The 15,291-nt window shown below is 40.3% G+C and overlaps 1 protein-coding gene across 1 annotated transcript; it reads right to left on the bottom strand.

Moving 5' to 3' along the window:
• Positions 1-6,193: 6,193 nt before the first annotated feature.
• LOC103542731 (putative olfactory receptor 2W6) lies at positions 6,194-7,126 on the bottom strand. The gene has a single exon (XM_008509653.2). The coding sequence runs from the start codon at positions 7,124-7,126 to the stop codon at positions 6,194-6,196; it is 933 nt and encodes a 310-aa protein (XP_008507875.2).
• Between the last annotated feature and the right edge of the window lie 8,165 nt (positions 7,127-15,291).

The raw sequence follows: 15,291 nt of genomic DNA on the forward strand, positions 1-15,291 counted from the left end.
TTTCATATTATTTTCATATACCCTGAAGGACTTCCTTTAATATTTCTGGTAAGGCATGTGTGCTACCACCAAATTTTCTCAGTTTTTTTAATCTGGGAATATCTTTATTTCACTCACATTCCTGATGATAGTTTTGCTGGATTTAGAATGATTAGCTGAAAGTTTTCTCTTCAGCACTTTGACTACGTCATTCCATTGCCTCAGTTGTTTCAGAGACATCCATCCTTAACCTCATTGTAGCTCCTTTGGACCTAATGAGTTGTTTTTTCTTACTACTTTCATATATTTAGTAATACAAACCTTACAGCAGTGCTCTGAGGAAAGAAAGATTATTAGTATTTCTGTTAATAGGAATGGGAAAGTATTACCATTTTACAGATGAAGGAAGTGAAACACAGATGTCTTTGACCTTTCCTTAAATAGACCTGCAGCTATCTCCCAGGGTGACTATTCATGGGACATAAGGAAATATACAGATTTAAAGGACCATTTTGGGAACCACTGAAAGCCATTGTGATAAACAGAGCTTGGACCAAATCCATCTCACAGTGGGTCTAGTGTGTCCACAGATGAATTCTGTGGTGTGGTTATTTCCCCTGGTCTGAAATATATGGTAGGAAGAAATGTTCTTTCAGATGACCATACATTGGCTCCTATGGAATGAAAGCAACCGCAGTAAAAAGGACCAAGTTGAAGCTCCTGGAATTATTTCTCCTCAGCAAAATCATAAATGAAAAACAATACTGCATCCCTGGGGAAAATTCAGGGATTAGAGCCATCATCAAAGATGCAAAAAGGATCATCACTACCATGTCTCCATTTAACTGGCTTGTTTAGCTGATGCAAAAGCCCCTGGGTCTTGCAGAATAAGTATAGATTATTGTAAAGTTACTCAGGAAGTTACAAAAATTGTAGCTTTCCGTTAAGATTTGGTATCTTTGCTATAGCAAGTAAACACAGCTGCTTGCCTGGAAAATGTGATTTTTCTTCATGTAAATCAGTAACAATTATCAAAATTTCATTTGATAGGTATAGTATTTTTTATGGTCTTTCCTCATGGCTATCTCAACTCTCCTGCTTTCTGGCATAATATAGTCCATAGAAATCTTGATTATATCATACAGAAATCTCACAGGGTATCGTGCTGGTCCACTAGATTAATATTATGCCTGTAGGAGCTGATGTACACAAAATTGTGAGTATCCTATGTTCTCATAAGATCCATGCATACAGTCTATGGGAGATAAAACCCATGAAATTTAGGGGACCTATCATGTGCAGCATTCACTCATATAGAGTATGTAAAGATATCCCTTAATTTTCTATAAAAGGAAAAATCAGGTACTACATTTTGAACAGTTTTCCTTAAGTCATAGGCAGAGCAATTGCTGAGCCACTTTGGATTTGGAATGCAGGATACACCATGTTAGGTTATGTTGCTCCAGTTCTCGTACCAGTTAACCCACAGGACTGTCTCAATGTTCCACAGCAAGTCCAGGTTGCAGTAAAAGCCACTCTGCCACTTAGGTTTTAAGAACCAACAGATCCAACTTCAATAATGTTTCATGTGTCAGGGCAAACAGGGATCCTGAACAGACCCTCTGAAAATGCCCATGAGGTAAATTGCACAAAAAGTCCTAGATTTTAGTGCAAAGCCACATCCCCTTCTGCTGATAAATATTTTCCTTCTGAGAAACAAATCTCGGATTGCTAATTGGCCCTGGTAGAGACTGAATTTATAATCTTGGGACACCAACAAATTATGACACCTGAGCTGCCTATCATAAACTGGGTGCTATCTTATCTGCCAATCCATAAAGATGGTTGACAGCAGCAACAATTCTTTCTCCACTGGAAGAGTAAGACCAACTGCACAAGACTGAGCTCTAGCAGGTACAGATTCACAAGTAATTTGCATGAATATGAGGTGCCGTCTCTCACAACACCTGTTCCTGCTGTGTTGCTTCCCCACTACAAGACACCTTATGGCCTAAAAGGAGTTACCTAAGACCAGATGATGAAGAATGAAAAAAAAATGAACCTGGTTTACAGATGGGTCTGCATGAAATGCTGGCACCAGCTAGAAGTGAACCATATTATAACCCAAGTGGACAGAGCTTTGGGAAGTATACCTGAATGTACACTTTGTGTGAAAGGAGACATATTCAGATGTATGGCTATGTAATGATTTGCGAGAAGTGGCTAGTGGTTTCCCAGTGTTCAGAGACTTGGAAAGGTCTGGAGAAGGCATTTATGGAAGGACCTCTCAGAATGGCAGAGGAGGTGAGAATATCTCTGAGCATGTGGATGTCAGTAAGCCTCTTTTCTCAGCAACTCTAGAAATTACTCAGTGGGCCTGGGTATAGATTGGGAATAGTGTCAGGAATGGAGGCTATGCATAGGCCCAATGGCATGGACTTTTCCTTACCAAGATGATCTGCCTACCACTAGAATTGAGTGCCTTAACTGCCAAAACTAAAAGCGAATGTGGAGCCCTTCCTACCTATCATTCCCTGAGGAGGGAAGCTATCTTCCTGAGGGCGGGTTTACTGGATCCCGTCCATTATAGATGGGGCACAAAATTGTCATCACTATAATAGGACTTAGTCTACATATGTATTTGCCCTACCTCTCTGCTATGCTTCTGCCTCATTATCTGTGGACTTCAGGAATGCCTCATTCACTGCCATAGTAGCCCACATAGCATTCTCCCAACCAAGAAACTCATTTCAACATAACAAAAACATGGCAAGGAGTTCATGTCCATAAAAGATATTATTATTGTTCTTTCCACGTACCACAACACCTAGAAGTAGGTAACTTGATAGACTATTTGGATGACCTACTTAAAAATGTTATCTCACCAGCTTGCGGATAACATCCTATGAGACTGTGGTATTGTATGCCATGTAGAATATGCTTTATGTATCTAGTGTACTTTTTTTCCAAAGCCATAATACATGGGTCCAGGAACTAAGGAGCAGAAGTGGGTGTGAACCTTCTCACCACTTAATATCCCACTCAATTTTTTCCTCCCATCCCCACAACCTTGGTTTCTTCACTCTTGAGGTCTTAGTGCCCAAAAGATGAATGTGTCCACCTGAGGGTACAACAATGGTTATGATTTCACCTGGTGTGGTGGACACCTAGTGCCATGATGCCACTAAACTGATTAAGAGTATTAATTTCTTGTCTGAGGTAAATAATCCCAATTATTAAGGGAAATAGGTTTGTTGATACACAATGGGAACAAGGAAGACTACGTTTGGAACTCATGGAACTCTCTGGGGTGCGTCTTAGTACTGCCATGTTTGATAGTTAACATCACAGTAAAACTATGACAGTCCAACAAAGGCCTCATACCTTCTAGAAACAAAAGTTTGGTTCAATTCATCAGGTAGTAGTTGCAAGCAAAGGTAACATGAACTGGGTCATTAATAAATAATGTTGTTGAAATCAATACCAGCAGTGGCCTCATGACTCGTTATAAAAAAGAAGACTGTGGTGGTTATGGATATTTTAATGTATATATTAACCAATTATTTTCATTCGTAGGCCATCAGACCCTGAGAAGTTATTGTTAGACTAGACGAAGAGAACAGTGTATCACCCAAGCTTGTGGACTTAAGATGGACAAGATGACTCACAGGACGTGTGGCCCCTTGCTGGAGAGGCAGAACGTTGCCTCATATAAGGTGAAAGCCTGAGTTTTATGAGAGAGAAATTTTCATAGGAAGTGAAAATGGATGTTGAGTGTAATAAGGATAAATGATGCCAGTCCTGAGCCAATGAGTCTCCAGATACACTTATTGCCCTTCCCTATCGGTTTAGTTTTGTGGTGGAGTGCGGTGGATGTGGGATGAGGCATTGATGACCCTGCAGGCTGCATTTCCTTGGTTCTCATATCCACAGAAGACGAGAGGAGAGAATAAAAGGATACAGCAGACGTGCACTCCCTCCCACTCTGCTTCATGTGGCACCTCAGGCAGTAGCCACAGAAAGCGGCTCCAGTTTCTGCACGAGTGGCCTGCCATGCTGGCGGCAGTTTCTTCCAGGCCACCCTACACCTGGGTTCTAGTAACATCACCTCCTCCTTTCATCACTCAAGTCTAGGGATGTGACACTGTTGCTGATCTCAGGGTCTCCTCAACCTCCCTGTTTGGATTCTCAGTCCTCTCATCAATTGAGTCCCAAATCCTGGCTTTAAATAGCCTCTGTTGTAAATACTTAAAGTTGTTTCTGTTTTCCAAATTGGATCCTCTCTGGCACAGAGTGCTCACTGACCTCATAAAACTTCACATGCTGTCCACTGACCCCACTGTCATGAATATACTGCCTTCATAGATGTTATGCCTTTGATTAGAACATCCATGATATGTGTTTCTCTAATTCAGGGCTTCTCAACCTCAGCACTGTTGAAATTTGGGGCTGGTTAACTCTTTGCTGTGGGAGACTACCCTGTACGTTGCACAACATTTAGCAGCATCCCTGGCTTCTACCTTAGATGTCAATGGCGCCTCCCTCCTAGGCTGTGATAACCAAAAATGTCCCCAGACATCGCCAAATGTCCCCTTTGGGGTGGGAGTGGGGCAAAATTGCCTTCTGTTGAGAATGACTGTTATAACTGAAAAGCTGAAAAAAACCAGTTATTTCTTTTTCTCCTTTTAAGCAATGATTTATATTTGGACTAATCCCTGCCTACTATGTTTCAATGTATGGTTATTGTGGTGGTTCAAAAGAGATGGCTGCAGCCAATCATACGTATGATAGCTTTATTTTTTCAATCTACACCTTCAGTCACTTGCCAATACAAAATTCCTATCCTATATGAATGAAATGCTGCATATAACACCACAAAGATGTTTCAGAGGCATTCTAAACCATTTGCTGCCATATTGCATGGACATCTTGCCATATCCATTCATTCATTCAACCCACAATTATTGCATTTTTCAGGGTGTCAGGCTCCTTTCTAGCCACTTGGATTAGCAATTTAAGAAGAATACAAGTAGTGCTTCCAGTCTATCACAACTGGGCATAATAGTATGACATCCAGAGCCACATGAGAAATGATCGTGCCCTTCTGGGAATGAGAGATGTTTTTCTCAAGTAGCATGTTAATCAATGGACACTTTCCCTTGAAAGGATATGTCATTACAATCTCTGAGCCAAACCTTAGGAAATAGGATGGACTTGGGTCCAGTTCTAGGCTACAGAGTAACTGGGCAACCTGTTAATGCCAGCATAGATTTGGAACAATGGGATCATTGTCATATGAAAAATACCTGGATTTGAAGTGCAAAACAGGCCACTTGACTCCCTTTGCTTTGATTTACCTACTCAAAAAAGTACTTTTTGATTTTCAAATTCTCTCATTTTATGGAAGTAAGTGAGGAACTCTGTTTAGAGACTCATTGAAATCAGTTAACCTTTTCTCTATATAACTCACAATTCTCTTTATTCAGTTATCATTTTTGTGATCTTGAAATTCATAAAGTCTTATATCTCCAACAAACAAACATGTTTATTTCTATTATTCAAATAATATCTCCTTTAGAGAGAGATTCTATGTTTTAAATCAGATGAAGTTTGGCATATTCTACGGCCTTGACCTGAATGGTCATGGGATTCCTTTCAGTTCTAAAAAGTAGGAATTCTTAAGATACTGTCTAGTCTCCATCTCTTCATTGTTTTTTATTTTTTGTTCTTGTTTTACGTATATTTATCGACAATGGATAAGTATTCCCTTGTACATTACTGACTAAATCCTCTGTATTTCACTATTTCTGGTCATTTTGATAGTGGGGAGGTGAGGATGATGAAAGAGAAGATGAAGAAGCTGCTTTGGCCATGAAGCTGCTTAATAAATGTAGTAGAATTCTCATCAGTGTTAATATAACATCTAGTTGTATATGTAGTGGCATTGAATAAGTTAGTAACTATTCATTGAGAACAGAAAGGCGTTATCAATGGGACACAGAATTACTCCCCAGTGAGAAATTCTTTGACCACAGATTCCTTTCAGGGATGGGTAAGTTTCCTTCTGGAGAGTTCCTACACTGTCAGGGTCCCAGGAGTAGTGGAGGATAGGATGCAGCAGACATTTCACTCCACTACTAGAAAAGTGAAACAAGTACACCCCAAATTGTGTCTCCTGGGGTTGCCTCAACTGTTCTTCCAGCTCCTGGTCGCCCTACACCTGCTCCTTTCCCATGACCCTCCTGACTGCTTTCTTCACATCTTTGTTCCTCAGCGTGTAGATCAGGGGATTGAGGGTGGGTGCAAGGATCATGTAGAGCACCGCCAGTGCTTTGCTCTGGTCCTGGGAGTAGTTGTCCTTTGGCTGCAGATACAAAAACATAATGGTCCCATAGAAGAGTGAGACCACCATTAGGTGGGAGGCACAGGTTCCAAAGGCCTTTTTCCTTCCCTTTGCTGAGTGCATTTTTATTACTGCCCTGGCAATGCACACATAAGAAGTCAGGATGATGGAGACAGGCATGCCTAGGATGGTCAGCCGGGCAATAAACATTTTGGACTCTGTTGGGCCAGTATCAATGCAGGAGAGTTTAACAATGATCAGCAGCTCACAGAAGAAATGGTCCACGTGCCGGTTTCCACATCGAGGCAGCACCATGGCCATTGAGGACTGTAGAAAGGAGTTGGCAAAGCCAGAGGACCAGGAAACTGCAGCCAGGAGGTGGCACAGCTTAGGGTACATGATGGAGGCATAGTGTAGAGGCCAGCAAACTGCAACATAGCGGTCAACTGCCATCACTGCAAGGAGCACGCACTCAGTGGAGCCAAGTGCCAAGGCCAACCAGTACTGGACCATGCAGCCAGCATAGCTGATCTTCTTGTTGCCTCCCCACATGTTCACTAGCATCTGGGGCACAGTGCTGGTTGTGAAGCAGAGGTCAAGAACAGAGAGGTTTCTGAGGAAGAAGTACATGGCTGTGTGGAGTCGAGCATCCAAGATAGAGAGTAGGATGATGGTCACATTCCCCAGAAGCGTTATTGTATAGAATATCAGGACAAAGAGGGAGAGGATCAACTCCAACTCAGGTCGCTCAGAGAAGCCCACTAAGATGAAATCTCCGCCTGTGCTATCATTGGTTGTTTCCATCTCCTCTTCAGCACTTATCACTGAGGGCAATCAAACACCATCTGGAGTGGGATTTAAGAGTAATAAGTAGGTAATTAATACTGGTAATGGATTTATTGGATAAGCATGGTCCCTGGATGTGACCTAAATTCTACTTTTCTTTTGTTTCTTCTTGTCCTTTCAAACTTATTTTCCACTGTGATTGGATGAAAACTCCAGCAGGCCCCTGACCTCCATGGTAATAAAGTATTACAACTACTTTCAGTTATAAACAGAGTCTAAATTCACTAATTTGAAAACCCAATCCCATGAATACTAAAAACTTAGAACCTCATTTAACATTCAGTCTTGTCCTTTCCCAGCTAGAGCACCTTCTAGGCTAATCCTTGTGCTTGAGGGAGGGTCTGTGGGCAGCGTCTGTCTCTCCCTGTCCCTTCTCTGCTAGCAAGTCAGCAGTGGCTGTAGGATCCTCCTGTTTGGGCCATGCATAGGGAAAGGGAGACAGTTCCAAGAAAGCTCTTATTCTCTCAAGATAATGTCATGCTCCCTGAGCCTGGCAGGTATTTAAAGAGCAGACTCTTCTCTTATGGGAAATGTGTGACTTCTTAGAAACCCACTTACTTGGACAGTGGACTCGTAGGTTCTCAACCTGGGCTGGTGCATCTCCTTCTTAGGCAGCTGACATCACCTTTTGTAGCCTTTGGAGGTCCAGTATTCTCTCCAGCATCATGCTACTCGATCCCTTTGTCTCTCTGGTGCCCTACCAGATAAGACTCAGGACAAGCTCACGCTAGCTCTTCCTTCATTGTGGCCCTCCTCTGACACACAGGAAAGCCTCTTTCATCTTTTGCCTCAAAACCATTGCAGCAGTCAAGACTTTCCTGGCTCTACCACTGTAGCAGTTTTTGGCTCTTTTCTCATCCCCTAGAATTTCCAGCCTGGCTCACTCTGCCCCCTCCAAACTAAAACAGTCTCCAAGTGGCTCTATTGAAGTCTCCCACCTGACAGCCTCTTGAGGTGAAGGAGCAGGTACCTCAAAACACCCTTTTCTGTTTGGAGGGGATGATTTATACTCAGACCACCACTTACACCAAATGAATCTTCACAAATCCTCTCCCCTCTCCACTCTCTTGACCCTGCTTAAATCTTCAAATGAATGAAGCTACTGTGGGTGAGTAGTATGATAGCCATAGAACCACTTTTAAAAATCATTTTGTTATAAATTCTACATAAGACTATCACTTTCAAACTTGCTTTAAAGTTTGAATAAAATATAAGGCAGAGAGATGCATTAAGATACTGGTTCTTATGTACCAAAGGCAGTGGGACAGTCAACAAGAACATTTTTGGGGTAGCTTCTGTCCATGTCTCTGAGTAAAACTGAGTGATAATCATATAGCAGATTTCAAATAAATTGGCAAGAAGATAAAGGAATTTAGACACTTATCTTTAATAGGAATTGTAAATAAAAGCACCAAGAAGAAAACTAAAATTAGGTAACAAATTCATTTCACTTGGGTAGAAGTTGAAGAAGAAATCAGGCAGTGAAAAAGGTTATTTCTGTACTTGTGATTAGCAATTTCCACCTTGAGTTTTTCTGTGACTTCTCCAGTTGCCCCTCTGCTGCTAAAAAGAAATACTTCATAGAGTGACGCCAACAACATGGTGGAGTTAGCTGTTCCCTTTGTCTCTGCCCCTCTTGAATTACAACTAAACAGACATTCATTGACCATTGGAGGATACCCACACAGCACAACAGGAGGACTGAGAGACCTACACAGCTATACATCTGAAGGTGGATGGACTGGGTCCTGGGAAGCAGTGGAGATAGGTGAGCACTCCCCTACCCTCTCCAGCAGCAGTGAGCCCAGTCACAGGTCCTCACACAGTGGCCCACACTACTCTAAGAGGAGGTGGGGTCAGCCCAATCTCAGGGTGAACAGTATCCCAGCATACAGGAGTGCACACTGTGCTGCAGTGGCCCCTCCAGTGCTGCAGTGGCCCCTCCAGTGGGAATGCACCCTGGTGCAACTGTAAGAAGAGGCGGTAGCAGCTATGCATGTGCAGGCGAAGACTATCCCAACCTGCAGGAGTGCCCACCATGCTGCTGCAGCCCCACCAGTGGGAATGCGCCCCAGTGAGACTGTAAGAGGAGGCAGCTGCAGTCCTGCATGCACAAGCTAATGATATCACAGCCTGCAGGAGTGTGCACCATGCTGCTGAGTCCCCAGTGAGTGGCCCCAGCTTGGGGCCCATGAAGAAGCCCCACTCACTGAGCACAGCAGACAGCAGGACTGTAAGCAGAGGAAGTGGAAGACCAGCATGTCCGTGAACACTATCCCTGCCTGCAGGAGCACCCACCATGTGCACACAACTTCCAGCGGATGGGGTGGGATAAGAAACACAGCTCCTGCTTCCCCCAGTGGTAGCAGGTGGAATCTGTGACTGATACTACCACAAACGCACCAGCAAAGGATTAGTTCATCAAACACCATGAAAAACTATAGTAACAATTCAGAGCATAAGGAAAATGATAAGTTCATAAGTCTCCAGAATCCAACTCTGAAGTCACAAAAATTTACAATCTAAATGACAGAGAATTCAAAATAGCTGTCATAAAGAAACTCAGTAAGTTACAAGAAACCTCAGAAAGACAGTTCAATGAGCTCAGGAATAAAATTAATGAGTTGAAGGAATACTTCACCAAAGAGATTGAAACTATAAAGAAAAACAAACAGAAATTCTGGATATGCAGAGCACAATTAATGAGATAAAAAATAATCTAGAATTCTTAAAAAATCAAGCTGACATTATGGAGGACAGAATTAGTGACTTAGAGGATACAAATATAGAAATGCTTTAGGTGCAGGAGGAAAGAGAACTAAGATTATTTTTTAAAGGAAGGAATTCTTTGAGAAATACCTGACTCAATTAGGAAAAGCAACATAAAGATTATAGATATCCCAGAGGGAGAAGAGCAGGAGAAAGAAGCAGAGAGGTTGTTCAAAGGAATAATAGCTGAGAACTTCCCAAACATGGGGAAGACTGAACTTACAAATACATGAAGTCAATGGAACTCCTAATTACATCAATGCTAAAAGACCTTCTCCAAGGCCTATAATAGTAAAACTGGCAAAAGTCATTGACAAAGAAAAAATATTAAGGGCAGCAAGGCAGAAGAGAATAATCTACAAAGGAGCCCCTATCAGGCTTTCAGCGAATTTCTCAGCAGAACCTTACAGACTAGAAGGGAATGGATTGATATATTCAAAATACTGAAAGACAAAAACTTTCAGCCAAGTATACTGTATCCAGTGAAATTATCCTTCATATACAATGGAGAAATTAAAGCTTTCTCAGATAAACAAACCTGAGGGACTAGACCTCCACTAGACCTGCCTTACAAGAAATGATGAAGGAAACCCTCGTACCTGAAACAAAAAGGCAAAGGTCTACAAAACTTTGAGCAAGGAGGTAAATAGACAAAATCAGAAAACTGCAGCTTTCTCTAAGAACAGGTTAGCAAACACTTAATTATAAGAGATAAAGGGAAGGAAAGCATTAAAAATAACTATAAACACTTCAACTTAGTCACAAACTCACAGCAAAAATAGAAAATCTGTGACAACAGCAACTCAGAAGGGGAAGAGAAAAGGCATGGAATCTGCTTAGGCTAATGGAGATAAGAGGCTGTCAGAAAATGGACTATCTCATCTCTGAGATCTTTCATACAGACCTCATGGTAACCACTAAACAAGAACTCAGAGCAGAGCAACAATTCATAAATAAGGAGAAACAGAGAAAACCACAAACCTGAGATAGCAGTCATAAATACAAGGGAAGATAAACAATGGAAGTATAGATAACTGGAAAACAAGAGACAAAATGGCAGTACTAAGCCCTCATATATCAATAATCACTGTAAATGTAAATGGATTGAATACTCCAATCAAAAGACAGAGAGTAGCTGGATGGATTGAAAAACAAGACCCAACAATAGGCTGCCTCCAGGAAACACGTCTCATTTCTAAAGACAAACATAGGCTCAGCGTGAAGGGATGGAAGATGATACTCCAAGCAAATGGCAAGCAAAAGAAAGCAGGTGTTGCCATACTTATATGAGAGAAAACAGACTTCAAAATAAAAAAATATGAGAGACAAAGACAGGCAGTATATAATGATGAAGGAGACTTTCCACCAAAAGGACATAATACTTAAAAATATATATGCACCTGGGGCTGGCCCAGTGGCATAGTGGTTAAATTCATGTGCTCTGCTTTGGCAGCCCTGGGGTTCACCAGTTTGGCTCCTGGGCATGGACCTAATGCTATTTATCAAGCAATGCTATGGCAGGTGTCCCACATATATAATAAAGGAAGATGGGCATAGATGTTAGCTCAGGGCCAGTCTTCCTCAGCAAAAAGGGGAGGATTGGCAGTGGATGTTAGCTTAGGGCGAATCTTCCTCAAAAAAGAAAAAAACATATGTACCTACCACAAAAGCACCAAATACATAATGCAACTATTAACAGACCTAAAGGGATAAATTAACAGCAACACAACAATAGTAGGGACCTCAAAACCCCACTAACATCAATGGATAGATTGTCCAGACAGAAAGTCAACAAGGAAATATTGGATTTAAATGAAACACTTGGACAGATGGACTTAATAGATATATATAGAACATTCTATCTCCAAACAGCAGAATACACACTCTCCTTCAGTGCACTTGGAACATTATCAAAGATAGATTATATGTGGGGAAACAAGGCAAGCCTCAAAAATTTTAAGAAGATTGAAATCATATCAAGTATCTTTTCCAATCATAATGCTATCGAAATAGAAATGGGCAACAAGAAAAAAGCTGGGAAACTCACGAATATGTGGAGACTAAACAACATACTACTGAACAACCATTGGATCAATGAAGAAATCAAAGGAGAAATTTTAAAACATCTGGAGACGAATGACAATGAAAATACAATATGCCAACTTTTATGAGATTCAGCAAAAGTGGTTCTAAGAGGGAAATTCATAGCAATACAGGCCCATCTCAACAAACAAGGAAAATCTCAAATAAATAACTTAAAATACACCTAAGAGAACTAGAAAGAGAAGAAAAAACAAAGTCCAAAGTCAGCAGAAGGAGGGAAATAATAAAAACTAGAGCAGAAATAAATGAAATAGAGACTAAGAAGAAAGGATGAGTGAAACTAAGAGTTGGTTCTTTGAGAAGAAAAATTGACAAACTCTTAGACTCATTAAGAGAAAAAAGAGAAGGCTCAGATAAATAAAATTAGAAATGAAAGAGGAGAAAATAAAATGGATACCACAGAAATATAAGAAATTATAAGAGAATACAATGAAAAACTATATGCCAACAAATTTGATAACCTACAAGAAATGGATAAATTCTTAAACTCATACAACCCCCCAAAACTGAGTCAAGAAAAAAATAGAGAATCTGAATAGAGCAATCACAAGTAAAGGGATTGAAACAGTAATCGAAAATCTCCTAAAAAACAAAAGTCTGGGACCAGATGGCTTCTCTGGAGAATTCTACCAAACATTCAAAGATTTGGTACCCATCCTTCTCAAATTATTCCAAAAAATTGAAGAAGAGCGAACAATTCCTAATTCATTCTATAAGGCCAACATTATCCTGGTACCAAAACCAGACAAGGACAATACAAAGAAGGAAAATTACAGGGCAATATCACTGATGAACATAGATGTAAAAATCCTCCACAAAATATTGGCAACTCGAATACAGCAATACAGTAAAATGATCACACACCATGATCAAGTGGGATTTATACCAGGGACTCAGGGATGGTTCAACATCCACAGATCAATCAATTTGATACACCACACTAACAAAATTAGGAATAAAAATCAGATGATCATCTCAATAGGCACAGAGAAAGCATTTGACAACATCCAACAGCCATTTATGATAAAAACCCTCAATAAAATGGGCATAGAAGGAAAGTACTCCACATAATAAAGGCCATATATGACAAACCCACAGCCAACATCATACTTCATGGTGAAAAACTAAATGCCATCCCTCCGCGAACAGGAACAAGTCAAGGGTGCCCACTCTTGCTACTCCTATTTGACATAGTACTAGAGATTTTGGCTACAGCAATTAGGCAAGAAAAAGAAATAAAAGACATCCACATTGGAAAGGAAAAAGTGAAACTCTCACTGATTGCAGATGACATGATTCTCTAGATAGAAAACTCTAAAGAATACATCAGAAAACTATTACAGGGCCAGCCCCATGCCTGAGTGGTTAAGTTCATGCACTCTGCTTCGGTGGCCCAGGGTTTCACAGTTCAGATCCTGGGCACAGACATGGCATCACTCATCAGGCCATGCTGGGGTGGCATCCCACATGCCACAACTAGAAGGACCTACAACTAAAATATACGACTATGTAGTGGAGGGATTTGGGGAGAAAAAACAGAAAGAAAAAGATTGGCAACAGTTGTTAGCTCAGGTACCAATCTTTAAAAAAAAACTATTAGAAATAATCAACAACTACAGCAAAGTTGCAGGGTACAAAATCAACTTACAAAAATCAGTTGCATTTCTGTACACTAATAATGAACTGGCAGAAAAATGTCAGGAATACCATCCCATTTACAATCACAACAAAAAGAACAAAATATCTAGGAATAAATTTAACCAAGGAGGTGAAAGACCCATACAATGAAAACTCTAAGACATTATTGAAAGATATTGAAGAAGATCTAAAGAAATGGAAAGACATTCCATGCTCATGGATTGGAAGAATAAACATAGTTAAAATGTCCATATCACCTAAAACAATCTACAGATTCAATGCAATCCCAATCAGAATCCCAACAGCATTATTCACAGAAATAGAAGAAAGATTCCTAAAATTCATATGGGGCAACAAAAGACCCTGAATAGCTAAAGCAATCCTGAGAGAAAAAAAACAAAGCTGGAGGCATCACAATCCCTGACTTCAAAATACACTACAAAGTTATAGTAATCACGACAGCAGGGTATTTGTATAAAAATGGACACGAAGAACAATGTAACAGAATTGAAAAGCCCAGAAATAAACCACACATCTATGGACAGCTAATCTTCTACAAAGGAGCCAAGAACATACAATGGAGAAAGGAAAGTCTCTTCAATCAACAGTGCTGGGAAAACTGGACAGCCATATGCAAAAGTATGAAAGTAGACCATTATCTTTACCATACACAAAATTAGCTCAAAATGGATTAAAGACTTGAAGGTAAGACCTGAAACCATAAAACTCCTAGAAGAAAATATAGGCAGTTCACTCTTAGACATGGGGCTTAGCAGCATATTTTCTAATACCATGTCCAATCAGGCAATGGAAACAAAAGAAATAAACAAATAGGACTACATCAGTCTAAAAAGTTTCTGCAAGGCAAAGGAATTCATGAACAAAACAAAAAGACAACCCACCAACTGAGAGAAAATATTTGCAAACAAGGGGTTAATTTCCAAAATATATATGAACTTATACGACTTAAAAAAAAAAACAACCTGATCAAAAAATGGGCAGAGGATATGGACAGACATTTTTTCAAGGAAGATATACAGAAGGTCAACAGGCACATGAAAAGATGTTCAGCATCACTTAATTATTAAAGATATGCAAATCAAAGCTACAATGACCTTATACCTGTCAGAGTGGCTATAATTAACAAGACAAAAAATAGCAAATGTTGGACAGGATGTGGAGAAAAGGGAACCGTCATACACAATGCAAACGGGTGCAGCCACTATGGCAAACAGTGTGGAGAGTTCTCAAAAACTTAAAAATAAAAATACCATATAATCCCACTATCCCACTACTGGATATTTATCCAAAGAACTTGAAATCAATAACTCAAGGAGATTTATGCACCCCTATGTTCATTGCAACATTTTCGATAATAGCCAAGATGTGGAAGCAACCTAAAGGTCCTTCACGTGATGAATGGATAAAGATGTGGTACATACATACAATGGAATACTACTCAGCTATATAAAAAGACAAAATTTTCCCATTTGCAACAACAGGGATGGACCTTGAGGATATGATCTTAAGCGAAATAAGCCAGACAGAGAAGGACAAACACCACGTGATATCACCCATATGTGGAAGATAAACAAACACATGGATACAGAGAA

Source organism: Equus przewalskii, chromosome 13 (genome assembly GCF_037783145.1).
Source record: "Equus przewalskii isolate Varuska chromosome 13, EquPr2, whole genome shotgun sequence".
Taxonomy (NCBI): Eukaryota; Metazoa; Chordata; class Mammalia; order Perissodactyla; family Equidae; genus Equus; species Equus przewalskii.